Genomic DNA, 27344 nt, shown 5'->3' on the forward strand with positions numbered 1-27344 from the left:
CTCATTGTGCTATTCTAGGTCTTTAGGACGTCTAGGTAAATCTCATCTCTCGTTCCCATGATGTTTGAGGTTAATTCCTCAGGCTAAACCAATCTCTGAATGCACATAGGTCTAAACCACTAGTAAAAGTTAGAATTTAATTTAGGGTCAAAAATCAAAATGAAACATACGCTCTTATTGAGATTTGAACTCAAGACATCTCACTTATGACACAATTGCTCCAACTAACTAAGCTACAAGAGCCACTTGAAGAAGAAGACATATCAAACACAGAAGGACAACCAAACAAATACTATGAAAAGTATAAGAAAAGTAGCAAATAATCAAGTTCTTAGAATAATGCTCTTGTTTAGAGTTCGACTCAAGAAGACTCACTTACTAAGCAAGTACTCTAACCGATTGAGCTACGAGAGACACTTAAAAAAAAAAAAAAGGACATCAAACGCTGAAACGACAATCAAACAAAGACTTTGGCCTTGTTAAGAGTTGAAATCAAAACCTCTTGCTTACAAGCAGTTGAACTCAAAACCTCCTAATTACTAAACAAGTGGTCTAACCAACTGAGCTACAAGAGCCACTTGAAATTAATAACATACCAATTTTTGAATCGCTAAACGAATAAACACCCATAAGAATAATAAGCAAAACGCTATATAAGTTAATTTTATTTTAGGGACTAAAATTGAATTGAAACAAACGCTTCGTATTTAATTACACCCGTATATACGGGATAACTAGCCTAAACACAACGCTCTCATTAAGAGAGTTGAGAACTCAAGACCTCCCACTTACTAAACGGGTGCTCTAACCAACTGAGCTATGAAAGCAACATGAAATTATAGACATACCAATTCTAGAATCACCACACGAATGAACACCCAAGCAAACATATCTTAGTACCGTAAAAGCTTTAGTAAGGAAAAGGGGAAGAGTTGCAAAAGACTACTTCAGTTTACGCTACACATAGAATTGTATCATAAAATACAAACCGAAGAGACATATGAGAAAATTAAATTGTATTTACACCTATGCTCTTGTTGAGAGTTGAACTCAAGACCTCTCGCTTACGAAACAAGTGCTCTAACCAACTGAGCTACAAGAGCCACTTGAATATTAAGACATATCGAACGCTGAAACGACAAAAAAAAAATACTCGACACAACATGGTTATGCTCTCATTAAGAGTTGAACTCAAGACCTCCCGCTTACTAAACGGGTGCTCTAACCAACTGAGCTACTTGAAACTAAAAACATACCAATTCTGGAATTGCCGATTCAGTTTACACGGTACATAGAATTGTATCACAAAATACAACCCAAAAAACATATTTTTAAACTTAAAGTATGGCATTTTCAAACATACACATCCATGCATTGCTCTTATTGAGAGTTGAACTCAAGACCTCCCGCTTACTAAACGGGTGCTCTAACCAACTGAGCTATGAGAGCTACTTGCACAAAAATGTATCAATCACAAAATCGCTAAACAAACAAACACCAAAAACAATTCAAGAATATTAATACATGCAAAAACAATTCAAGAATATTAATACATGCATGATAATTTGAAAGATTTGCATTTGTTGAGAATTGAACTCAAAACCTCTCACTTACAAAATAAGTAGTCTAACCAACTGAACTAACAAGACATATCAAACAACCAAACAAATACCCAAATAGGTTTTGTATTATGAAATACATACCTAAGAGATACGAGAAAAATTGAACTCATAGCTCGAGTGGAAAGACAATTGTGAAAGACAATTTTTTATATATATAGACACCATGCTCTTATTGAGAGTTCAACTCAAGACCACCAGCTTACTAAACGGGTGCTTTNTAGGTGACCACGTGCTTTACTCTGGGCTCTAGGTGTATTGCTCTTATTGTGCATAGTTTGTGGTAGCGTGCTTAGTCTATGCAGCGGTAACCGATATCCGATATCCGATGTTGAGGTGCTACCTCAACAAACACTCTCTAACAAGTGGGAAAAATGGTGAGTGCTAACCTGTTTGTCATCCATGGGAGGTAGTTTACGAACCCATCCCACAAGTCATCTAGACGCCCAAAGTTGGGGGCGCTATCCCCTTTACGTGCTAGCAATGCTAACTATTTGCATAGTTGACATCCTCCCACAAGACGGATCCAACAAAACTCTCTCTCAGGTCACACAAGCCTAGCTCGACGATACCGTACTGAAGCAGAAAGAGAGGTAGAAACTCTGCAACATTGTACCATCTGCTATCGGCCTACATGTTACCTTTATTTTTCTCCAAGGTTCTCATTGTGCTATTCTAGGTCTTTAGGACGTCTAGGTAAATCTCATCTCTCGTTCCCATGATGTTTGAGGTTAATTCCTCAGGCTAAACCAATCTCTGAATGCACATAGGTCTAAACCACTAGTAAAAGTTAGAATTTAATTTAGGGTCAAAAATCAAAATGAAACATACGCTCTTATTGAGATTTGAACTCAAGACATCTCACTTATGACACAATTGCTCCAACTAACTAAGCTACAAGAGCCACTTGAAGAAGAAGACATATCAAACACAGAAGGACAACCAAACAAATACTATGAAAAGTATAAGAAAAGTAGCAAATAATCAAGTTCTTAGAATAATGCTCTTGTTTAGAGTTCGACTCAAGAAGACTCACTTACTAAGCAAGTACTCTAACCGATTGAGCTACGAGAGACACTTAAAAAAAAAAAAAAGGACATCAAACGCTGAAACGACAATCAAACAAAGACTTTGGCCTTGTTAAGAGTTGAAATCAAAACCTCTTGCTTACAAGCAGTTGAACTCAAAACCTCCTAATTACTAAACAAGTGGTCTAACCAACTGAGCTACAAGAGCCACTTGAAATTAATAACATACCAATTTTTGAATCGCTAAACGAATAAACACCCATAAGAATAATAAGCAAAACGCTATATAAGTTAATTTTATTTTAGGGACTAAAATTGAATTGAAACAAACGCTTCGTATTTAATTACACCCGTATATACGGGATAACTAGCCTAAACACAACGCTCTCATTAAGAGAGTTGAGAACTCAAGACCTCCCACTTACTAAACGGGTGCTCTAACCAACTGAGCTATGAAAGCAACATGAAATTATAGACATACCAATTCTAGAATCACCACACGAATGAACACCCAAGCAAACATATCTTAGTACCGTAAAAGCTTTAGTAAGGAAAAGGGGAAGAGTTGCAAAAGACTACTTCAGTTTACGCTACACATAGAATTGTATCATAAAATACAAACCGAAGAGACATATGAGAAAATTAAATTGTATTTACACCTATGCTCTTGTTGAGAGTTGAACTCAAGACCTCTCGCTTACGAAACAAGTGCTCTAACCAACTGAGCTACAAGAGCCACTTGAATATTAAGACATATCGAACGCTGAAACGACAAAAAAAAAATACTCGACACAACATGGTTATGCTCTCATTAAGAGTTGAACTCAAGACCTCCCGCTTACTAAACGGGTGCTCTAACCAACTGAGCTACTTGAAACTAAAAACATACCAATTCTGGAATTGCCGATTCAGTTTACACGGTACATAGAATTGTATCACAAAATACAACCCAAAAAACATATTTTTAAACTTAAAGTATGGCATTTTCAAACATACACATCCATGCATTGCTCTTATTGAGAGTTGAACTCAAGACCTCCCGCTTACTAAACGGGTGCTCTAACCAACTGAGCTATGAGAGCTACTTGCACAAAAATGTATCAATCACAAAATCGCTAAACAAACAAACACCAAAAACAATTCAAGAATATTAATACATGCAAAAACAATTCAAGAATATTAATACATGCATGATAATTTGAAAGATTTGCATTTGTTGAGAATTGAACTCAAAACCTCTCACTTACAAAATAAGTAGTCTAACCAACTGAACTAACAAGACATATCAAACAACCAAACAAATACCCAAATAGGTTTTGTATTATGAAATACATACCTAAGAGATACGAGAAAAATTGAACTCATAGCTCGAGTGGAAAGACAATTGTGAAAGACAATTTTTTATATATATAGACACCATGCTCTTATTGAGAGTTCAACTCAAGACCACCAGCTTACTAAACGGGTGCTTTAACCAACTGACTATAAGAGTTACTTATAAGCAAAAAGTAGCAATCGTAAAATTAGCAAACAAACAAGACAATCAAGGTTGTGAATTTTTACCGATAAGAACAATGAACAAAGCGCTAATCATCGAATATTAATACCAAGCATCATAATGACAACGATCGTTATGTTTTTCATAGCGCTGCCGTTACGGTTACTAGTTCTAACGGGTGTCCGGCCTAAGGAGCTCCCAGAGTATGCTCGCCCGACAAGAAAAGTGCCAACGATGTGCGAACTGACTGGTGAGCCCATACTCGCACGTATGGGCTGTGTGTCGAGTATATGGTACATGTCCAAATTACCCATTAAGACAGCACCGTAGGAAAATAGATTGAAAGGATAGGTCCCGTCATTACATTCGCATGTTCTTGCATTTAACCCCAATAGTGGGGTCACTTAGTGAGTATTTCTTTAAATACAACATCACAACTCTAGACCATAGCACATGCATAAGATAGTGGTATTTTGAACTTAAACGCTTAATTATTTTATTTAGTCTTTTGTTGTGTCGTTTTAAAGGTGTTTTAGAAACACGTAAACGCTTAATTATTTTATTTAGTCTTTTGTTGTGTCGTTTTAAAGGTGTTTTCGAAACATGTAAGTCTGTGGCTGTGTTTTAAGATAAAGGTTATAAACATGTAAGTCTGTGGCNGAAAAGTATAAGAAAAGTAGCAAATAATCAAGTTCTTAGAATAATGCTCTTGTTTAGAGTTCGACTCAAGAAGACTCACTTACTAAGCAAGTACTCTAACCGATTGAGCTACGAGAGACACTTAAAAAAAAAAAAAAGGACATCAAACGCTGAAACGACAATCAAACAAAGACTTTGGCCTTGTTAAGAGTTGAAATCAAAACCTCTTGCTTACAAGCAGTTGAACTCAAAACCTCCTAATTACTAAACAAGTGGTCTAACCAACTGAGCTACAAGAGCCACTTGAAATTAATAACATACCAATTTTTGAATCGCTAAACGAATAAACACCCATAAGAATAATAAGCAAAACGCTATATAAGTTAATTTTATTTTAGGGACTAAAATTGAATTGAAACAAACGCTTCGTATTTAATTACACCCGTATATACGGGATAACTAGCCTAAACACAACGCTCTCATTAAGAGAGTTGAGAACTCAAGACCTCCCACTTACTAAACGGGTGCTCTAACCAACTGAGCTATGAAAGCAACATGAAATTATAGACATACCAATTCTAGAATCACCACACGAATGAACACCCAAGCAAACATATCTTAGTACCGTAAAAGCTTTAGTAAGGAAAAGGGGAAGAGTTGCAAAAGACTACTTCAGTTTACGCTACACATAGAATTGTATCATAAAATACAAACCGAAGAGACATATGAGAAAATTAAATTGTATTTACACCTATGCTCTTGTTGAGAGTTGAACTCAAGACCTCTCGCTTACGAAACAAGTGCTCTAACCAACTGAGCTACAAGAGCCACTTGAATATTAAGACATATCGAACGCTGAAACGACAAAAAAAAAATACTCGACACAACATGGTTATGCTCTCATTAAGAGTTGAACTCAAGACCTCCCGCTTACTAAACGGGTGCTCTAACCAACTGAGCTACTTGAAACTAAAAACATACCAATTCTGGAATTGCCGATTCAGTTTACACGGTACATAGAATTGTATCACAAAATACAACCCAAAAAACATATTTTTAAACTTAAAGTATGGCATTTTCAAACATACACATCCATGCATTGCTCTTATTGAGAGTTGAACTCAAGACCTCCCGCTTACTAAACGGGTGCTCTAACCAACTGAGCTATGAGAGCTACTTGCACAAAAATGTATCAATCACAAAATCGCTAAACAAACAAACACCAAAAACAATTCAAGAATATTAATACATGCAAAAACAATTCAAGAATATTAATACATGCATGATAATTTGAAAGATTTGCATTTGTTGAGAATTGAACTCAAAACCTCTCACTTACAAAATAAGTAGTCTAACCAACTGAACTAACAAGACATATCAAACAACCAAACAAATACCCAAATAGGTTTTGTATTATGAAATACATACCTAAGAGATACGAGAAAAATTGAACTCATAGCTCGAGTGGAAAGACAATTGTGAAAGACAATTTTTTATATATATAGACACCATGCTCTTATTGAGAGTTCAACTCAAGACCACCAGCTTACTAAACGGGTGCTTTAACCAACTGACTATAAGAGTTACTTATAAGCAAAAAGTAGCAATCGTAAAATTAGCAAACAAACAAGACAATCAAGGTTGTGAATTTTTACCGATAAGAACAATGAACAAAGCGCTAATCATCGAATATTAATACCAAGCATCATAATGACAACGATCGTTATGTTTTTCATAGCGCTGCCGTTACGGTTACTAGTTCTAACGGGTGTCCGGCCTAAGGAGCTCCCAGAGTATGCTCGCCCGACAAGAAAAGTGCCAACGATGTGCGAACTGACTGGTGAGCCCATACTCGCACGTATGGGCTGTGTGTCGAGTATATGGTACATGTCCAAATTACCCATTAAGACAGCACCGTAGGAAAATAGATTGAAAGGATAGGTCCCGTCATTACATTCGCATGTTCTTGCATTTAACCCCAATAGTGGGGTCACTTAGTGAGTATTTCTTTAAATACAACATCACAACTCTAGACCATAGCACATGCATAAGATAGTGGTATTTTGAACTTAAACGCTTAATTATTTTATTTAGTCTTTTGTTGTGTCGTTTTAAAGGTGTTTTAGAAACACGTAAACGCTTAATTATTTTATTTAGTCTTTTGTTGTGTCGTTTTAAAGGTGTTTTCGAAACATGTAAGTCTGTGGCTGTGTTTTAAGATAAAGGTTATAAACATGTAAGTCTGTGGCTGTGTTTTAAAATAAAGGTTATGTTTTAAATTTTTTCCAAACATGTAAGTCTGTAGCTGTGTTTTAAGATAAAGGGTTATGTTTTAACGAATTTAAATAAAATCTTATAGTTAGTATCAAAGCTCTAGGTTAGAGATCTTGTAGATTTTGGTAGCGAATTAAGCAGAAAATTTGCTCTAGGTTAGAGATCTTGTAGATTATAGGTAGCAAATAAACGAGTAAACACCCAAACAAACATATCTTAGGGCTCTGGTGAAAACTTTAGTAAGGAAAAGGGGAAGAGAATGCAAGAGACTCCTTCGGTTTACTCGAGAAAAACAAGGAAAATACTAATTTATATTTATAAGATAAACCAAATCCATAGAATTGTATTAAAACCTATGCTCTTGTTGAGAGTTGAACTCAAGACCTCTCGCTNATACCAATTTTTGAATCGCTAAACGAATAAACACCCATAAGAATAATAAGCAAAACGCTATATAAGTTAATTTTATTTTAGGGACTAAAATTGAATTGAAACAAACGCTTCGTATTTAATTACACCCGTATATACGGGATAACTAGCCTAAACACAACGCTCTCATTAAGAGAGTTGAGAACTCAAGACCTCCCACTTACTAAACGGGTGCTCTAACCAACTGAGCTATGAAAGCAACATGAAATTATAGACATACCAATTCTAGAATCACCACACGAATGAACACCCAAGCAAACATATCTTAGTACCGTAAAAGCTTTAGTAAGGAAAAGGGGAAGAGTTGCAAAAGACTACTTCAGTTTACGCTACACATAGAATTGTATCATAAAATACAAACCGAAGAGACATATGAGAAAATTAAATTGTATTTACACCTATGCTCTTGTTGAGAGTTGAACTCAAGACCTCTCGCTTACGAAACAAGTGCTCTAACCAACTGAGCTACAAGAGCCACTTGAATATTAAGACATATCGAACGCTGAAACGACAAAAAAAAAATACTCGACACAACATGGTTATGCTCTCATTAAGAGTTGAACTCAAGACCTCCCGCTTACTAAACGGGTGCTCTAACCAACTGAGCTACTTGAAACTAAAAACATACCAATTCTGGAATTGCCGATTCAGTTTACACGGTACATAGAATTGTATCACAAAATACAACCCAAAAAACATATTTTTAAACTTAAAGTATGGCATTTTCAAACATACACATCCATGCATTGCTCTTATTGAGAGTTGAACTCAAGACCTCCCGCTTACTAAACGGGTGCTCTAACCAACTGAGCTATGAGAGCTACTTGCACAAAAATGTATCAATCACAAAATCGCTAAACAAACAAACACCAAAAACAATTCAAGAATATTAATACATGCAAAAACAATTCAAGAATATTAATACATGCATGATAATTTGAAAGATTTGCATTTGTTGAGAATTGAACTCAAAACCTCTCACTTACAAAATAAGTAGTCTAACCAACTGAACTAACAAGACATATCAAACAACCAAACAAATACCCAAATAGGTTTTGTATTATGAAATACATACCTAAGAGATACGAGAAAAATTGAACTCATAGCTCGAGTGGAAAGACAATTGTGAAAGACAATTTTTTATATATATAGACACCATGCTCTTATTGAGAGTTCAACTCAAGACCACCAGCTTACTAAACGGGTGCTTTAACCAACTGACTATAAGAGTTACTTATAAGCAAAAAGTAGCAATCGTAAAATTAGCAAACAAACAAGACAATCAAGGTTGTGAATTTTTACCGATAAGAACAATGAACAAAGCGCTAATCATCGAATATTAATACCAAGCATCATAATGACAACGATCGTTATGTTTTTCATAGCGCTGCCGTTACGGTTACTAGTTCTAACGGGTGTCCGGCCTAAGGAGCTCCCAGAGTATGCTCGCCCGACAAGAAAAGTGCCAACGATGTGCGAACTGACTGGTGAGCCCATACTCGCACGTATGGGCTGTGTGTCGAGTATATGGTACATGTCCAAATTACCCATTAAGACAGCACCGTAGGAAAATAGATTGAAAGGATAGGTCCCGTCATTACATTCGCATGTTCTTGCATTTAACCCCAATAGTGGGGTCACTTAGTGAGTATTTCTTTAAATACAACATCACAACTCTAGACCATAGCACATGCATAAGATAGTGGTATTTTGAACTTAAACGCTTAATTATTTTATTTAGTCTTTTGTTGTGTCGTTTTAAAGGTGTTTTAGAAACACGTAAACGCTTAATTATTTTATTTAGTCTTTTGTTGTGTCGTTTTAAAGGTGTTTTCGAAACATGTAAGTCTGTGGCTGTGTTTTAAGATAAAGGTTATAAACATGTAAGTCTGTGGCTGTGTTTTAAAATAAAGGTTATGTTTTAAATTTTTTCCAAACATGTAAGTCTGTAGCTGTGTTTTAAGATAAAGGGTTATGTTTTAACGAATTTAAATAAAATCTTATAGTTAGTATCAAAGCTCTAGGTTAGAGATCTTGTAGATTTTGGTAGCGAATTAAGCAGAAAATTTGCTCTAGGTTAGAGATCTTGTAGATTATAGGTAGCAAATAAACGAGTAAACACCCAAACAAACATATCTTAGGGCTCTGGTGAAAACTTTAGTAAGGAAAAGGGGAAGAGAATGCAAGAGACTCCTTCGGTTTACTCGAGAAAAACAAGGAAAATACTAATTTATATTTATAAGATAAACCAAATCCATAGAATTGTATTAAAACCTATGCTCTTGTTGAGAGTTGAACTCAAGACCTCTCGCTTACGAAACAAGTGCTCTAACCAACTGAGCTACAAGAGCCACTTGAATAATATGACATATCGAACATTGAAACGACAAACAAAAAAATACTCGAACTCTCTTTATCTTAGGTTTTTGATACTATGAAAAGAAAAAGGAAAAAGGACTAGGATTTACCTTCTATGTAAAATTGTATTATGAAAAATACATACCTAGGAGATCTATTTTATCACACCACGAATTTCAAGGTATCAAATGATCGGGAGTGACTCATAAATACTATGAATGCATGAAAATGAAAGAACATGTAACAGAAAAACCAATTACAAAAAATTTGCACGGAGTTTAAAACTTTACAAACAATGTGAAAAAAATAAGAATAAGAATCAAAAGGTGTATTTTCATATGCTAAATTCATGTAACGTGGGAACGGGGTTTGGAATACATGACATGTTTTAAGTGAGAACTATATGTATGTAGTCTAGACATACGCCCGGGCCGCTCCCAAACACCCTGTTGCCACGATCAGTTGCTTCATGGACTTGAAAAAGAAATGTAGATAGGAATGAGTATAAATATACCCTCTTTATCACATCCAAGTCTTAGTAGGGAACAACCAACTTACTCTAGGTCTTAGAGTTGCGACAACATGATCCCGCGTCAAAAACACCTAAAAGATTCTAATATCATAATATCTTACAACCTAACACAAACACAAAGGAACACACGCGTAACAATCATAGAATCATCAAATACGAATGAGAACAATAAACAAACCGCTAAGCAAGAATATTAATACAAGCATGATAATATAACAAACATAGATTTTAAAAGATTAGAAACCAAATGAATTTATGCTCATGTTGAGAATTGAACTCAAGACCTCTCACTTACGAAACAAATGCTCTAACCAACTAAGCTACAAGAGCCACTTGAAAAATAAGACACATTTGTAATAGCCCAAAAAAATAAATAGAATCATAAATAATGAAATAAATAAACAAATAAAAATAATTATAAAAAAAATATTTAAAAGATGATAATAATAATAAATAAACAAAAAAAACAAACCATCTTTCCCCACTTCTCTTTACTAACCTTTCATCCCTTCCTACAATCAGAAAAACAACAATTATCCGATTTAATTAAGAAAAAAATGAAAATAGCCTTTACCCAATCATCAACAGAAAAACAACAATTTTCATTTTTTTTATCTTATTTTTTTTTAGAAATCACAGCCAATTAAATCTTCATTAAATTATTACAATAGTTTAGTTTTGAGTTAGAAACTAAATGTCAATCATTTATAAGAATATTAGTAAATCACGTCAGATTAGTAATATTATATTAAATTTATATTAGTAGCCAAATAAATAAATTAAAAATAGAATAACCAAGAAAATTTGTAAACATGGAACATTGAGATAAGGAAAAATTTGGAAACAGAGATCCACCAGAAATTTGGAATACATAAGAACAAAGATTAAAAGGCAACAGAGTAAATACGGACGGAATTAAAAATCATAAACTAAATATAGAGAGAAAAGTAAATGCACAGAACAACTTGAAATAACTCTATCTACTTCTTTTTATACAACAGTAACCATGGAAAATAAGATTTTTAATAAAAATATAATTATAGATATATAACATTTCAAGACTTTTAAAATGGACCAATGTAAATTAGATAAATAATTTTATAGAGTTTAAATTTGAAACTAATGTCATGGGCTCACATAGGTTGACTTGGATTTCAAAGATAGTCGATCTTTCATTAAGGATATATTCGTGACAACAACTTAAGCTGACCAGGTAAGTGGCCTTACTATCGGCATGGTTATATTTGATGTTGACACGTGCCTGTGGTTCTGCACGTGTCATATATACTGATATGTGTGAATTATCTGTGAATCGGTATGCTTATATTATGTTTATGTTATGCTATAGTATGTGAATTGTATGATAATAATTATGGTACGATGTGTTCAAGGATATGTTTGAGATAGGATACGAGAAGGATGTACAAAACGAAATGTAACGATAGGAGTAAGATACGTTCATGAAACGTTAAGGTTAGATTACATACCGGAGTGCTATGGATATAGGAAATTGATGAAAGAATATGGTTAGGATATGGGTAGAAAGTGATAGGTTTGTGATAGATTGATAGAACGATAGCGTTAGCATACGTTCCTGTGATGATATGACTAAGGTACATTCACATAACGATATGACTGTGATAGGTATAAGAACGTTAAGGCTATGATAAGTTAGAGAACGATATGACCACGAAATGTTTACGATATGACATGTTTATGATACGATATATTGTGATGTGATGTGTTTATGTTTAGATTGTTTTGTGTGACCATTGAGGTAATTGTTGTATGAATTGCACGTTATGAAATGACATGTTAAAAGCATGGAGCGTTATGTTATGTTTACTAAATTGTATGTATACAACATGCTATGAATGACATGATATCATGATAAATGAAATGGAATATAATCCTTTTAGGGTTATGTATGATATATAGAGTGAAAAATGAGAAATAACATGTTAAGCATCAAAGATGATAGCAGGATTATATTCATTAATGATAAAAGTAAAAATATTGGGGACCTCATGCATGGGGGGATACCCCTATTCCATCACGAGGGTACGGACTCGTACATTCAATGGTAAGACAACAATTGTTATGTTTTGCATAGCTCCCAGAGTATGCTCGTTCGACAAGGAAAGTGGCCTAACGATGTGCGAACTGACTGGCTTACTAAACGAGTACTCTAACCAATTGAGCTATGAGAGCAACATGAAATTATAAAGATACCAATTCTAGAATCGCCAAATAAGTAAACACCCAAATAAACATATCTTAGGGCTCTCGTGAAAACTTTAGTAAGGAAAAGGGGAAGAGTTGCAAAGACTACTTCGGTTTACACTATACATAGAATTGTATCATAAAATACAAACCAAAGAGACGAGAAAAACAAGGAAAATACTCATTTATATTTACAAGATAAAACCAAATCCATAGAATTCTATTGTAAAATACAAACCGAAGAGACATATGAGAAAAATTAAATTGTATTAGGACCTATGCTTTTGTTGAGAGTTGAACTCAAGACCTCTCACTTACCAAACAAGTGCTCTAACCAACTGCAGCTATAAGAGCCACTTGAATAATATGACATATCAAACACTAAAACGACAAACAAAAATATACTCGAACCACAACAAAGTTAGAGTTAAACTCAAGACCTCCCACTTACTAAAGTGATGCGCTCTAACCAACTGAGCTAATAAGAGCTACTTGAAATCAATAACATACCAAGCGAAGATTCTAATACTATGATAGCTTATACACTGCTCTTATTGAGAGTTGAACTCAAGACCTCCCGCTTACTAAACGGGTGCTCTAACCAACTGAGCTATAAGAGCTGTCAATCACAAAATCGCTAAACAAATGAACACTCAAAACCAAATGAATTTACGCTCTTATTGAGAGTTCAACGAAACAAGTGCCCAAATCTTAGGTTTGTGACAAAATTCTAATACCCATGATAAGTTACACACAACTTAACACAAACACACATGCACGGCTGCTTCCTCTCTTATTGAGGAGTTGAACCTAAGACCTCTTGCTTACTAAACAGGTGCTCTAACCAACTGAACTATAAAAGCTACTTACAAGCAAAAAGTAGCAATCTTAACATTAGCAAACAAACACTCAAGACAACCGGGTTGTTAAATGGTAAACATGAATTTTCTATGCTCTTGTTGAGAGTTGAACTCAAGACCTCTTGCTTACAAAACAAGTGCTCTAACCAACTGAGCTACAAGAGCTGCTTGGAAAAGAGGACGTATCGAATGCTGAAACGACAACCAAATAAATACTCGAACACTCTTAAGTTTCTGATACCATGTTAACTTTATGAAAGAAAAACAGAAAACCAAACCCCTAATTGTCGTAGGCATTCACTGGACGACAACACGTGGTGCACTTAATTCTTTGTTCGACATTGCCAAGTTTATGGCATGACCGAATCAAAGTTGATGAATCTTTTCAATTTATTATATTTTTTATAAATTCAAGAGTTAATTTTAAGTTTTGAAATGGGGTGAAAGTAGCCTTTTCCTTGAAAGGAAATCACTCATCCCAACCTAAGCAAAAAGGCTATATCATGCTCTCATTGAGAGTTGCACTCAAGACCTCCCGCTTACTAAACGGGTAACAGGTATCCTAACCAATTGATCTATAAAAGCTACTCATAAGCAAAAACGTAATAAGCCCTAATCAAGAATATTAATACAAGCACGATAATTTTAAGTTGAATGACAAACAAAGATTTTAAAATATTAGAGAAACCACATAAATCTATAAATCTATGCTCTTGCTCTTGTTGAGAGTTGAACTCAAAGACCTCTCGCTTACGAAACAAGTGCTCTAACCAACTAAGCTACAAGAGCCACTTGAAAAGAAGACTATTGAATGCTAAAACGACAACTTAGGTTCTGATACCATCAAACATTGTATGTAAACTTGTATTATGAAATACATATCTAAGAGACCTATTTATACTATGAGAAAAACAAGTGTCATGATGTGACTGAGAAGTACAACGTATCATCCAACACACTAAGAAGAGTGTGCATGAAAGCCAAGCGTGACATGAGTAAGATTAGAGACAACAATATCATCAGAATGTGAGAGATAGACTTGAAAGTCACCGATTTGGGCCTAAGCCATAACTTCAAAAGTCAGGGTTCCGACATGAGTTTCAACATGCAGTAATGGAGTTAAGTTTGTATATATAAAATATTTAAAACTCACCAAATTTGGTGTCAATCAGACACCAGACAAAAGCTCTATGAGATAAAATGCGAAAATGACGTCTACTCCCGCTAGAAGTAAAATGTCTCAGGATGTACAATAGGAAGAGACATGGTGTCAACTCTTCACCAACCCTAGGCCTCATGGCCTAAGTGAGCAACCTCATGATACATATGAGTGTCATGGTTTGAATGAATGTCGCAAGACGAGCGTCTTAGGCATCTTCTTTTAAGAAAGGACTTTCGAGGACAAAACGGGTGTGCCGACATTGCATCCTAGACCTTAAATCGAAAGTTGGTATATAAGGTCATTCTTCGACCCAGTAAGTAGAAATGTCTCGACATGGATATGGGAGAGTTCATGCCTCTATATTGTTCGGATTGATGGATGTTTGGGACGTCCCAATTATGAATTTGACTCATGGATATGTTCTGAATAAACATGTCCAAGCGAGCAGCAAAAGTTGATGATGACATGTCGAGGCCCAAGAAAGCATCATGAAGCATCAATGGGATTTGAGAGTTCCCAATTAGCCCTATACGAGATGTATTGATCTGATAAGCAGTGTAATGCCTTGATGTAAGCATTATAATGCCCTAGTATTCTAAAACAAGTTTCGAAAACATGCACAAGCATGTAGCCCGTGTTATTGAGAATCAAGATAGTGAAACAAGTTGCAACAAACTTGGTCTAGAGTAGAGGCCGATTGGCTTTGGCTAGAGTCACAATTGAGTGAGATTAAGTTTACTTATGAACCCAATGTTCTTATTGAGATTTGAACTCAAGGCCTCCCGCTTACTAAACGAGTGCTCTAACCAACTGAGCTATAAGAGCCACTTATTAGCAAAAAGTAGCCATCACAAAATCACAAGCACGATAAAAAGAGATATTAGAAGACCAAATGAATCTATGTTCTTGTTGAGAGTTGAACTCAAGACCTCTTGCTTACGAAACAAGTGCTCTAACCAACTGAGCTACAAGAGCCACTTGAAAAAGAGGATGTATCAAACGTTGAAACGACAACCAGACATTTTTATACTAATGAGAAGAATTAATAAACAACCAATTTCTTATTACAAGATAAACTCTAATCAAATAAAGTCTAACATAATCGTTTTTAAGTTATATATAAACCCTTAGTTGTCCTAGAGTTTTCCATCCCGATGTTACCACAAAGTTTCGACCAAGTCACTAAGAGGCACAAAAAAGTAGAATGGAACATGAATTCTCCTTAAAGTAGGTCATGAATGAGTATAGGTCAAGATGCCACACGGTTGAAAATATAAGACTATGACACACCACGGTTTCAACCTCGTGCATGTATGATCCCAACGAAGTCGCATTACAGCTCCAACAATCTAAAACACTGCTCTTATTGAGAGTTGAACTCAAGACCTCCGGCTTACTAAACGGATGCTCTAACCAACTGAGCTATAAGAGCTACCCAAGACAATTAATATCTTAGGCTATGAATACAAGCATGATAATTTGAAAGTATAGATTTTAAAAGATTATAAACCAAATGAATCAATGCTCTTGTTGAGAGTTGAACTCAAGACCTCTCGCTTACGAAACAAGTGCTCTAACCAACTGAGCTACAAGAGCCACTTGAAAACTAGGACATATTGGACGTTCAGACCACAAACAAACAAATACTCGAATCCTTTAGATCTTAAGTTTCTGATACCATGTTAATTTTATGAAAGGAAAGGGGAAAAAAACGACGAAGATTTACATTGTATGTAAAATTGTATTATGAAATACATTCCTAAGAGACCTATTTAAAATATAAGAACAACTAACCGAGAAATCCATGAATCGGGATCCTAATGCATATAGATATACAAATGCTCCAATGGGAGCAAGAATTTCCAGCAACATTTCATTTCTGAGCAGAAAAGTCATCTTCAGTTTCAAGTAGTGTTCGCTCGATTACGTATTAATCAATATTCGATTGATTGGTCTGAGGTTATCGATAAAAAAAGATTTGTCTAAGTCACTTCGTTTCTTTTTGTCCAAGTTTCTTCTCTTTTTGTCTAACTCACTTTCTTTTTTCTTTGTGAGTTTTCGGAATATCCTCAATCATAGGTACGAGATCCACATCTAGGAATTAAAAGGTTCGAATGATCAACTCTGCAATCAGTTGTTAGACCGGAATTGGATATGGTTTTGAAGGATGAACTGAATATGGACAGTTCCAATAAGATTTCATTCTGGAACAAAAATCCATTTATTTATTTATTTCATCCATTTCATGATGGAGGGGATACACGTTACACCACGATATAAACGACCAATTTATCATTAAAATAAATTCTAACATAATCCTATTTTTGTGACTAAATTTTTAAGTTTATTCTATTTTAGTCATCAATATATAAACCCCTAGCCATCCTAGAATTTTCAATCCGGTGTTACTACGTGTATAAATTATCTAGATTGAGTGTGAGTAGTGCAATCCCAACATGAGTGACGCGTATAGCAGAACGAAACTTAGTTTCCACATGAGTTGTGTTCGATAGATGAAGAAGAACCTTATCTAAGGTTCAACAAAATCATAAAGAGACAAAAAAGTAAAATGAGGTTTGAGTTCTCTTTAAGGCCCGATCATGTATGCATATAAGTCATGATGTCACACGGTTGAAAATGTAAGATCGTGATACTCCACGTTTCAGCCTCCTAATAAGCTACTTGTTTGCCGTAGCACAGTAGCAACTGACCGATTCGTTCAGGTGCAAAGAGGCAATAGTGTTGGAGGCTCCATCTAGACGACTAAGATGCTACAAAGGCACTACCACGTGCTCCATGACCATCTTGGCATCGTCCTACTTTAGGTGAGGTTCTATCTCCATCTTCTATTAGTGCAACGCATCAATCGAAAAGAATACGTAGCACGTTGCAACAAAAGCTTGATTCTAGCTGTCTCCACCATCAAACCTTAGATTTTTCCAGCCAATAGTGTTTCTTTCCACTGATCATTTATTGGGTCTAGCCCTAGTTGGGTGACGGGGATCGTCACCAACACAGTTCCTGATCTGGGTTGATTGTGTTCGCGGGGTTGCTTTCTCATGGAAAAGGGTTGGTGCAAAATCGTCCTCCGCCCAACCAAATCTTTGCTTCCACTTCCCGCAAGCATTCAAATCCGTCTGTAACACAGAGTTTGCTTCTCATCTCCTCTTCCTCACTCTGCAGATGCCTGAAACCAACTTCCCAACCTCTCATCTTTTCAACCACTACCCTCCAATGCTTTCACCGCCCTCTCCCAAACATCGGTTCCGTTCATCTGGGTTCTTCGTTTTCCATATAAAATCACCCACAAACCCTAATTCAAGCCCTGCTAGAGTCATTTTTGATTTGGGGTTGCAGAATCAAGGCAATCCAAGGGACTGACTGGCTTGTGAGTATCAGAATGATGGTTTCTGATATCCCGATTTGCCACACTTGTGGTGAGCAAGTCGGAGTTGATACCAATGGAGAGGTTTTCGTTGCTTGCCATGAGTGCCAATTTCCCATTTGCAAAGTCTGCGTTCAGTATGATATCAAGGAAGGCCGCAATGTTTGCTTGCGGTGTGGCTCGCCATTTGACAGATATTTTAGTCATCAATATATAAACCCCTAGCCATCCTAGAATTTTCAATCCGGTGTTACTACGTGTATAAATTATCTAGATTGAGTGTGAGTAGTGCAATCCCAACATGAGTGACGCGTATAGCAGAACGAAACTTAGTTTCCACATGAGTTGTGTTCGATAGATGAAGAAGAACCTTATCTAAGGTTCAACAAAATCATAAAGAGACAAAAAAGTAAAATGAGGTTTGAGTTCTCTTTAAGGCCCGATCATGTATGCATATAAGTCATGATGTCACACGGTTGAAAATGTAAGATCGTGATACTCCACGTTTCAGCCTCCTAATAAGCTACTTGTTTGCCGTAGCACAGTAGCAACTGACCGATTCGTTCAGGTGCAAAGAGGCAATAGTGTTGGAGGCTCCATCTAGACGACTAAGATGCTACAAAGGCACTACCACGTGCTCCATGACCATCTTGGCATCGTCCTACTTTAGGTGAGGTTCTATCTCCATCTTCTATTAGTGCAACGCATCAATCGAAAAGAATACGTAGCACGTTGCAACAAAAGCTTGATTCTAGCTGTCTCCACCATCAAACCTTAGATTTTTCCAGCCAATAGTGTTTCTTTCCACTGATCATTTATTGGGTCTAGCCCTAGTTGGGTGACGGGGATCGTCACCAACACAGTTCCTGATCTGGGTTGATTGTGTTCGCGGGGTTGCTTTCTCATGGAAAAGGGTTGGTGCAAAATCGTCCTCCGCCCAACCAAATCTTTGCTTCCACTTCCCGCAAGCATTCAAATCCGTCTGTAACACAGAGTTTGCTTCTCATCTCCTCTTCCTCACTCTGCAGATGCCTGAAACCAACTTCCCAACCTCTCATCTTTTCAACCACTACCCTCCAATGCTTTCACCGCCCTCTCCCAAACATCGGTTCCGTTCATCTGGGTTCTTCGTTTTCCATATAAAATCACCCACAAACCCTAATTCAAGCCCTGCTAGAGTCATTTTTGATTTGGGGTTGCAGAATCAAGGCAATCCAAGGGACTGACTGGCTTGTGAGTATCAGAATGATGGTTTCTGATATCCCGATTTGCCACACTTGTGGTGAGCAAGTCGGAGTTGATACCAATGGAGAGGTTTTCGTTGCTTGCCATGAGTGCCAATTTCCCATTTGCAAAGTCTGCGTTCAGTATGATATCAAGGAAGGCCGCAATGTTTGCTTGCGGTGTGGCTCGCCATTTGACAGTATTTTCTCATCACTGAACTTGAATTTCATTATGATCTGAATATTATCAGTGATTCTTGTATTTCTTAGATGAATACAACCCTCCACAATGGTATGACATTGTCAACTTTGAGCATAAGCTCTCGTAGCTTTGCTTTGGGCTTCCCTAAAGGCCTCGTACCAATGGGAGAGTATTCTTTGATTATGAACCCATGATCCTTCCCTAAATTAGCCGATGTGGGAATTTTATCGTCCAACATCTCCCCTCGAACAAAGTACGCCTCCCTTTAATCGAGGTTCGACTCCTTTTTCTTTTGGAGTCTTAGTCATTTTTTACTATGCCTTCGAGGAGGCTCGACTCCTTTTCTTTTGGAGTCCTTTGTTCGACATTTGAGGATTTACCAATTTATTGGCACAGCTAAGTTTAGGGCATGACTCTAATACCATGTTAGACGAATACGACTCTCCACTATGGTATGATATTGTCCACTTTGAGCATAAGCTCTCGTGGCTTTACTTTGGGCTTCCCCAAAAGGCCTCGTACTAATGGAGATAGAGTATTCTTTGATTATAAACCCATGATCCTTCCCTAAATTAGCCGATGTGGGGCTTTCATCATCCAACGATTCTGAGTCTGTTTGCATGATCTGAGTTTTCAGAGAATTTACTGATGGATGATACAAAGACAACAGGAAATCAACACACCATGGCATCTCATCTCAGTCATTCTCAGGTAAAATTTGTTTTGTCAGCTTCATTCACTCGTGAGTTGAGACCAAGTTACAAGTATTCACTGTTTTTTTGTTCTTGATTAGGATGTTGGAGTTCATGCTAGACATGTCAGTAGCGTATCAACTGTGGATAGTGGTAATTAATATAGATTTTGTTACTCACGTTGGGAGCCTTTCATGTTGTTCCTGTTCTTGATAATCTTTTCTTGTTTTGTGAAGAATTGAATGATGAATCTGGGAACCCAATTTGGAAGAACAGAGTAGAGAGTTGGAAGGATAAGAAGAACAAGAAGAAAAGGTCTACTGTGAAGACAGAACAAGAAGCTCAAGTTCCACCCCAACAACAAATGGAAGAGAAACAGTAAGTACAAGGATGTTTGGTTCTTTTAATGTAATTTGTAAGAATTTAATGGTCAGACCGGTCGTGTTGCTTTAACATTTTGAACGCATGATTGGAGCAAAAATGTAACAGCTCAAGCCTACCGCTAGCAGATATTGTCCTGTTTGGGCTTTCCCTTTCAGGCTTGTTTTTAAAACGTGTCTTCTAGGGAGAGGTTTCCTCACCCTTATAAAGATGTTTCGTTCTCCTCCCTAACCGATGTGGGATCTCACAATCTACCCCTCCGAGGCCCAGCGTCCTCGCTGACATTCGTTCCCTTCTCCAATCAATGTGGGACCCCCCAGTCCACCCCCTTCAAGGCCCAACGTCCTTGCTGGCACACCCCCTTGTGTGCACCCCCTTCGGGGCTCAACCTCCTCGCTGGCACATCGTTCGGTGTCGACTCTGGTACCATTTGTAACGGTCCAAGCCCATTGCTAGCAAATATTGTCTTCTTTGGGCATTCCCTTCTGGGCTTCCTTCAAGGTTTTTAAAACGCGTCTTCTAGGGAGAGGTTTCCACACCCTTATAAAGAATGTTTCGTTCTCCTCCCCAACTGATGTGGGATCTCACAAAAAACCTGGTTTCTGTGTGCTGATTGATAGCCTTTTCTATTAAAGTGGCTTCATATCGCTACAAGTTCTTGGTCATAGAAGGCTCAAACTTTCATTCTTATAATGATATGGTAATTAGTCATTACACTTACGAAAATGTGGTTTTTGTTCTTCCAGGATTTCAGAGGAGGCTGTAGTTACACACTCATTCTCTTCAGTTTATCCGATTCCGTCGAGCAGATTAACACCATACAGAATAGTGATAATCATGCGATTGATCATTCTAGGTCTTTTCTTTCAATATAGGATTACAAATCCTGTTGATAGTGCTTTTGGTCTATGGCTCACTTCTATCATATGTGAAATCTGGTTCGCCTTCTCCTGGGTGTTGGATCAGTTCCCTAAATGGTTTCCTGTCTGCAGGGACACATTTATTGACAGATTATCAGCCAGGTAGGAGCAAGAAACCAAAACTTAGGAACCCCTCTTTCTACTTTGCAGCTTCTGATACGGTATTCATTGTGTTCATCCATTTCTATGTCAGGTTTGAAAGAGAGGGAGAACCTTCCCAGCTTGCCGCTGTGGATTTTTTTGTGAGTACCGTTGATCCTTTGAAAGAACCTCCTCTAATCACTGCGAATACCGTGCTTTCAATCCTTGCTGTGGACTATCCTGTCGATAAAGTCTCCTGCTATGTGTCCGATGACGGTGCAGCTATGCTCACGTTTGAATCTCTAGTTGAAACAGCTGACTTTGCAAGGAAATGGGTTCCATTCTGCAAAAAATTCTCCATTGAACCTCGAGCTCCTGAGTTTTACTTCTCCCAGAAAATAGACTATTTGAAAGATAAAGTACAACCTTCTTTTGTAAAGGAACGTAGAGCTATGAAAGTAAGAACTTCAAGCTTCCTCTTACATTCCGCTCGTTTTTTTAGTAGTTCCCATGACTTAGTGACTTGTTAGATTTGAATTTTACAAATATGTCATATAGGGTGAGATCCCACATCGGTTGGAGAGGGGAACGAAATATTCTTTATAAGGGTGTGGAAACCTTTCCTTAACAAACATGTTTTAAAACCGTGAGGCTGACAGTGATACGTAATGAGCTAAAAGCAAACAATATCTGTTAGCGGTGGGCTTTGGTTGTTATAAATGGTATCAGAGCCAGACATCGGACGGTGTACCAATGAGGACGTTGGGCTCCCAAGGGAGGTGGATTGTGAGACCCACTTCGGTTGGAGATGGGAACCAAGCATTCCCTATAAGGGTGTGGAAACCTCTCCCTAACAGGCGCTTTTTAAAATCATGAGACTAATAGCGATACGTAATGGGCTAAAGCGGACAATATTTGCTAGCTGTGGGCTTGGGCTGTTATATATAGTATGTCAATTGTCGCAAATAGTTACTTAACAATTAGTCTGCTAATTCATTGCAGAGAGCTTATGAAGAGTTTAAAGTACGAGTCAATGCTTTGGTGGCAAAGGCTCAAAAAACACCTGATGAAGGCTGGTCCATGCAAGATGGAACAGCTTGGCCAGGAAACAATCCACGTGATCACCCTGGAATGATTCAGGTTAAAAACTATTCATTCGATTCCGATATTCTACTTACAGAGAAGAATATTCACTTGAAAATTTGAATCAAATGTTCAAACGTAGAGGATGAATCGTTTCAGGTTTTTCTTGGAAATACCGGCGCCCATGACGTAGAGGGAAATGAACTTCCTCGACTAGTCTACGTCTCCAGAGAGAAGAGGCCTGGTTACCAGCATCACAAAAAAGCTGGTGCTGAAAATGCTCTGGTACCCATTTATCTATCACATTTTATTTGTTGCAGGCACATCAAAGTTGTATACTCAAATCTTTGTCCTTAAACAGGTAAGAGTATCTGCAGTCCTCACAAATGCCCCCTTCATTCTTAACCTTGACTGTGATCACTATGTTAACAATAGTCAAGCTATACGTGAGGCAATGTGTTTCTTGATGGACCCACAAGTTGGCCGAGATGTATGCTATGTTCAGTTTCCTCAGAGGTTTGATGGCATTGATCGAAGTGATCGATATGCCAATCGCAACACGGTTTTCTTCGATGTGAGTTTAAAATTAGTTTTATTGTCTTGAAACATACATGATCGTTCTATCCAATCCTTTACCGAAGAATATTGAACATAATTTTCCATGCTTCAGAAGCATCCGAGCTCTTAGTGCTAGATAGTGTGTATGCCAAAATGTTTGCCAAATAGATGTCGAAACGTACTTATACTACATCAGTTATGTGAGATCCCACACCGGTTGAAGAGGGGAACAAAGCATCCCTTGTAAGGGTGTGGAAACCTCTCCCTAATAAACGCGTTTTAAAACTGTGAGGCTGATGGCGATACGTAACAGGCCAAAGCGGACATATCTGCTAGCAGTGAGCTTGGGCTGTTACAAATGGTATCAGAGCCAAACACTGGGCGGTGTGCCAGTGAGGACGTTAGACTCCCAAGGGGAGTGGATTGTGAGATCCCACATCGGTTGGAGAGGGGATGACGGTGTGAGATCCCACATCCTTTGTAAGGGTGTGGTAACCTCTCCCTAACAGACGCGTTTTAAAACCGTGAGGCTGACGGTGATACATAACGGGCCAAAGCGATGAGCTTTGGCTGTTACAAGTTAAGCTTTATCCCTGCACTAGTTAGTCTTCAGGCTCATCAGTTTTGAGGATCTTCAATTTTGTTTCAGGTGAACATGAAAGGATTGGATGGCATCCAGGGACCAGTTTATGTTGGTACAGGTTGTGTTTTCAATAGACAGGCACTTTATGGCTACGGACCTCCTTCCATGCCTAGCTTATCTAAGACATCCTCATCATCTTGCTCTTGGTGTGGCTGCTGCTCTTGCTGCTGTCCTTCCAAGAAGATCTCAAAAGATCCGACTGAGATTCAGAGAGATGCAAAAAGAGAAGAGCTTGATGCTGCAATCTTTAACCTCAGGGAAATAGATAGTAAGTCTAATCTAATCTTGGTGGAATTGGGTATTAGAAATTTAAGGCAGTAGTTCTCTGAATGGCTTAGAATTTAAATTTGGCTTTGTTCTACAGATTATGATGAGTATGAGAGATCAATGCTGATTTCTCAACTGAGCTTTGAGAAAACTTTCGGATTGTCGTCTGTGTTTATCGAGTCTACGCTAATGGAAAATGGCGGAGTTGCGGAATCTGCAAATCCCTCGACTTTGATCAAGGAAGCAATTCATGTCATTAGCTGTGGTTATGAAGAGAAGTCCGCTTGGGGAAAAGAGGTATTGGTTTTAGTTCATATGTGAAAAATATTGAACTATTATGTGAGATTCCACGTCGGTTGGGGAGGAGAATGAAACATTCTTTATAAGAGTGTGGAAACCTCTCCCTAATAGACTCATTTTAAAAATCTTGAGGGAAGTCCAAAGGGAAAAGCCCAAAGAGGACAATATCTGGTAGCAGTGGGCTTGGACCGTTACAAATGGTATCAGAGCCAGACACTGGGCAATGTATCAGTGAGGAGGCGGAACCCCAAAGGAGGGTGGACACAAGGCGATGTGCCTTGCTGACCCTAAAGGGGGTGAATTGGGAGGTCTCACAGTGAAGGAAATGAGAGCCAATGAGGATGCTAGAGGCCCTAAAGGGGGTGATTGTGAGATCCCACATCGGTTGGGAGGAGAATAAAACATTATTTATAAGGGTGTGGAAACCTCTCCCTAGCAGACAGTGTTTTAAAAATCTTGAGGCGAAGCCCGAAAGGAAAAGCCCAAAAAGGACAGTATCTACTAGTAGTGAGCTTGGGCCCTTACAAATGGTATCAGAGCCAGACACCAGACGATGCGCTAGCGAGAAGGCTGAGCCCCAAAGGGGAGTGGACACGAGGTGGTGTGCCAGCAAGGATGCTAGGCCCCGAAGGGGGGTGGATTGTGAGATCTCACATAGGTTGAGTAGGAGAACGAAGCATTCTTTATAAAGGGTGTGGAAACCTCTCCCTAGCCATACCCGTTTTAAAAACTTTGAGAAGAACCTTGAAGGGAAAAACCCAAAGAGAACAATATCTACTAGCGATGGGCTCAGACCGCTACATATTATCTCTCTCTTTTACTTAAATTTGTAGTGTAGTCAATGTTTTGTGAACCCTTGTGACATGTTTTTGGCTTGCGGCTTTGCTTTTCAGATTGGTTGGATATATGGGTCAGTGACTGAGGATATCTTAACGGGTTTCAAGATGCATTGCCGAGGGTGGAGGTCCATCTACTGCATGCCATTTAGGCCAGCATTCAAAGGGTCCGCACCAATTAACCTTTCTGATCGTCTCCACCAAGTTCTTCGATGGGCACTTGGATCTGTTGAGATTTTTCTTAGCAGACACTGTCCATTATGGTATGGATTTGCAGGCGGCCGCCTCAAATGGCTCCAAAGAATGGCTTACATAAACACCATTGTCTATCCCTTCACCTCGCTCCCTCTTGTTGCTTACTGCTCATTGCCTGCAATCTGCCTGCTCACAGGAAAGTTCATCATTCCAACGGTAAATATCTCTACCTTCCTAGATTTGTTTGTAAAATCTTCAAATAGAATTGTGTTCCTTATCTCTTCCACATCGTTCAGCTCTCGAACCTAGCAAGTACCCTTTTTCTCGGTCTCTTCTTGTCCATCATTCTCACGAGTGTCCTCGAGCTGCGTTGGAGTGGTGTTAGCATCGAAGATATATGGCGTAACGAGCAATTCTGGGTAATCGGAGGCGTCTCGGCACATCTCTTTGCTGTCTTCCAAGGTTTCCTAAAGATGTTAGCTGGTGTCGACACCAACTTCACGGTTACAGCAAAGGCAGCCGAGGACTCCGAGTTTGGAGAGCTTTACATGGTGAAATGGACGACACTTCTGATCCCTCCGACAACCCTTATCGTCATCAACCTGGTTGGTGTCGTTGCGGGATTTTCTGATGCATTAAATGGTGGATATGAAGCATGGGGTCCTCTTTTTGGCAAGGTATTCTTTGCGTTTTGGGTGATTTTTCATCTCTATCCATTCCTCAAAGGTCTCATGGGTCGCCAGAACAGGACTCCAACCATTGTTGTTCTTTGGTCAGTGCTGTTGGCCTCAGTTTTCTCACTTGTTTGGGTGAAGATTAACCCATTTGTGAACCAGGTTGACAGTACAGCCGTTGCACAAAGCTGCATTGCTATAGATTGTTGATTAGTTTTGAAGAAATTTACCTAAAATCTTCAATTCCTCGTCGAAGACTCGTGGTCTCGACTCATGGTCGTTGTGATTGTTTATACTTTATGGCACAGTTTGTGATCAAAATATACAGATTCACTTGAATATATATGAACGTTTTGGCTTACTCATTATATTGTTTTAGTTTTTAAGGGCATTTTAGTTATTTTAGATTTGTTGTTGTAATTGTTTATTCTTTATGGCACAGTTTGTGATCAAAACATACCGATGACTTGAACATGTATAAATGTTTTGGTTCACTCATATTGTTTTAGTTTTTAAGGACGTTTTAGTCATTTTAAACTCATCATCGACATTGTTTATATTTTATGGCATAGTTTGTAATCAAAATATACAAATTCACTCGAGAAAATGTATGAATGTTTTGGCTCACTCATATATTGTTTTAGTTTTTAAGGGCATTTTAAAAATTACGTGTTTGAGCTTTAGCTGGCATGCTAGTAAGGACTATGGCCTCCAAGGGATAATAAAGGACATCGAAGGGGTAAGAGAGGACCCTGACCCTGGACACTGGCCTCCAAGGGATAAGAAAGGACATTGGCCTCCAAGGAATAAGAAAGGACACTGAACTCCAAGGGGTAAATGGGGTTTGGCCTCCAAGGGGTAAGAAAGGACACTGACCCTGGACACTGGCCTCCAAGGGATAAGAAAGGACACTGAACTCCAAGGGTAGATGGGGTTTGGCCTCCAGGAGTAAGAAAGGACACTGACCGCCAAGGGGTAGATGGGGTAAATTGTGACTCCGTTTGGCCTCCAGGGGGTAAGAAAGGACACTGGACTCCAAGAGGTAGATGGGGTTTGGCCTCCAGGGGTAAGAAAGGATAGACCTCCAAGGGGTAGATGGGGTAAATTGTGACTCCGTTTGGCCTCCAGGGGGTAAGAAAGGACACTGACCTCCAAGGAGTAGATGAGGTAAATTGTGACTCCAAGGGGTAAGCAAAGACACTAGCCTCTAATGGGTAGATTGTGAGACGGCACCTCGGTTGTAGAAAGAAACAAAGTATTTCATAAGGGTGTAAAAACTTCT

At 38.1% G+C, this 27344-nt stretch overlaps 1 protein-coding gene and 17 non-coding genes across 20 annotated transcripts; 1 reads left to right on the forward strand and 17 right to left on the reverse strand.

Annotated features, from left to right (window-relative positions):
• Positions 1-1029: 1029 nt before the first annotated feature.
• On the reverse strand, positions 1030-1103 carry TRNAT-CGU. The gene has a single exon. It is a non-coding gene; the product is annotated as a tRNA-Thr (tRNA).
• A 272-nt stretch (positions 1104-1375) lies between these two features.
• Positions 1376-1449, reverse strand: TRNAT-AGU. Its single transcript has one exon. It is a non-coding gene; the product is annotated as a tRNA-Thr (tRNA).
• A 1860-nt stretch (positions 1450-3309) lies between these two features.
• TRNAT-CGU lies at positions 3310-3383 on the reverse strand. Its single transcript has one exon. It is a non-coding gene; the product is annotated as a tRNA-Thr (tRNA).
• Positions 3384-3655: 272 nt separating this feature from the next.
• Positions 3656-3729, reverse strand: TRNAT-AGU. Its single transcript has one exon. It is a non-coding gene; the product is annotated as a tRNA-Thr (tRNA).
• Positions 3730-5538: 1809 nt separating this feature from the next.
• TRNAT-CGU lies at positions 5539-5612 on the reverse strand. The gene has a single exon. It is a non-coding gene; the product is annotated as a tRNA-Thr (tRNA).
• Positions 5613-5884: 272 nt separating this feature from the next.
• TRNAT-AGU lies at positions 5885-5958 on the reverse strand. The gene has a single exon. It is a non-coding gene; the product is annotated as a tRNA-Thr (tRNA).
• A 1930-nt stretch (positions 5959-7888) lies between these two features.
• On the reverse strand, positions 7889-7962 carry TRNAT-CGU. The gene has a single exon. It is a non-coding gene; the product is annotated as a tRNA-Thr (tRNA).
• A 272-nt stretch (positions 7963-8234) lies between these two features.
• On the reverse strand, positions 8235-8308 carry TRNAT-AGU. The gene has a single exon. It is a non-coding gene; the product is annotated as a tRNA-Thr (tRNA).
• Positions 8309-9764: 1456 nt separating this feature from the next.
• Positions 9765-9838, reverse strand: TRNAT-CGU. Its single transcript has one exon. It is a non-coding gene; the product is annotated as a tRNA-Thr (tRNA).
• A 795-nt stretch (positions 9839-10633) lies between these two features.
• On the reverse strand, positions 10634-10707 carry TRNAT-CGU. The gene has a single exon. It is a non-coding gene; the product is annotated as a tRNA-Thr (tRNA).
• Positions 10708-13146: 2439 nt separating this feature from the next.
• TRNAT-AGU lies at positions 13147-13220 on the reverse strand. The gene has a single exon. It is a non-coding gene; the product is annotated as a tRNA-Thr (tRNA).
• A 331-nt stretch (positions 13221-13551) lies between these two features.
• On the reverse strand, positions 13552-13625 carry TRNAT-UGU. Its single transcript has one exon. It is a non-coding gene; the product is annotated as a tRNA-Thr (tRNA).
• Positions 13626-14174: 549 nt separating this feature from the next.
• TRNAT-CGU lies at positions 14175-14249 on the reverse strand. The gene has a single exon. It is a non-coding gene; the product is annotated as a tRNA-Thr (tRNA).
• A 1124-nt stretch (positions 14250-15373) lies between these two features.
• Positions 15374-15447, reverse strand: TRNAT-AGU. Its single transcript has one exon. It is a non-coding gene; the product is annotated as a tRNA-Thr (tRNA).
• A 76-nt stretch (positions 15448-15523) lies between these two features.
• On the reverse strand, positions 15524-15597 carry TRNAT-CGU. The gene has a single exon. It is a non-coding gene; the product is annotated as a tRNA-Thr (tRNA).
• A 383-nt stretch (positions 15598-15980) lies between these two features.
• TRNAT-AGU lies at positions 15981-16054 on the reverse strand. Its single transcript has one exon. It is a non-coding gene; the product is annotated as a tRNA-Thr (tRNA).
• A 90-nt stretch (positions 16055-16144) lies between these two features.
• TRNAT-CGU lies at positions 16145-16218 on the reverse strand. Its single transcript has one exon. It is a non-coding gene; the product is annotated as a tRNA-Thr (tRNA).
• A 1344-nt stretch (positions 16219-17562) lies between these two features.
• LOC111801859 (cellulose synthase A catalytic subunit 8 [UDP-forming]) lies at positions 17563-26423 on the forward strand. 3 transcript variants are annotated; one of them, XM_023686053.1, is made up of 13 exons: positions 17563-18200; positions 20070-20143; positions 20226-20277; positions 20361-20502; positions 21252-21527; positions 21619-21964; positions 22509-22646; positions 22749-22874; positions 22951-23163; positions 23797-24058; positions 24155-24354; positions 25251-25604; positions 25685-26423. In XM_023686053.1, the coding sequence occupies exons 1-13, from the start codon at positions 18023-18025 to the stop codon at positions 26270-26272; spliced, it is 2949 nt and encodes a 982-aa protein (XP_023541821.1). In that variant the 5' UTR covers positions 17563-18022; the 3' UTR covers positions 26273-26423. The 3 variants fall into 3 exon arrangements, with proteins under 3 accessions (XP_023541821.1, XP_023541822.1, XP_023541820.1); XM_023686054.1 differs by lacking the exon at positions 17563-18200 and adding an exon at positions 18793-19430 and having other exon boundaries at positions 20063-20143; XM_023686052.1 differs by lacking the exon at positions 17563-18200 and adding an exon at positions 18794-19430.
• Positions 26424-27344: the final 921 nt, after the last annotated feature.

Source organism: Cucurbita pepo, chromosome LG09, assembly GCF_002806865.2.
Source record: "Cucurbita pepo subsp. pepo cultivar mu-cu-16 chromosome LG09, ASM280686v2, whole genome shotgun sequence".
Lineage (NCBI taxonomy): Eukaryota > Viridiplantae > Streptophyta > Magnoliopsida > Cucurbitales > Cucurbitaceae > Cucurbita > Cucurbita pepo.

Coding starts and splice junctions, on each gene's coding strand:
- LOC111801859 (XM_023686053.1), top strand. CDS start 18,023: ATGATGGTTTCTGATATCCCGATTTGCCACACTTGTGGTGAGCAAGTC. Junction 24,059..24,154: donor TAACCTCAGGGAAATAGATA/GTAAGTCTAATC, acceptor TTTGTTCTACAG/ATTATGATGAGTATGAGAGA. Junction 25,605..25,684: donor GAAAGTTCATCATTCCAACG/GTAAATATCTCT, acceptor CACATCGTTCAG/CTCTCGAACCTAGCAAGTAC.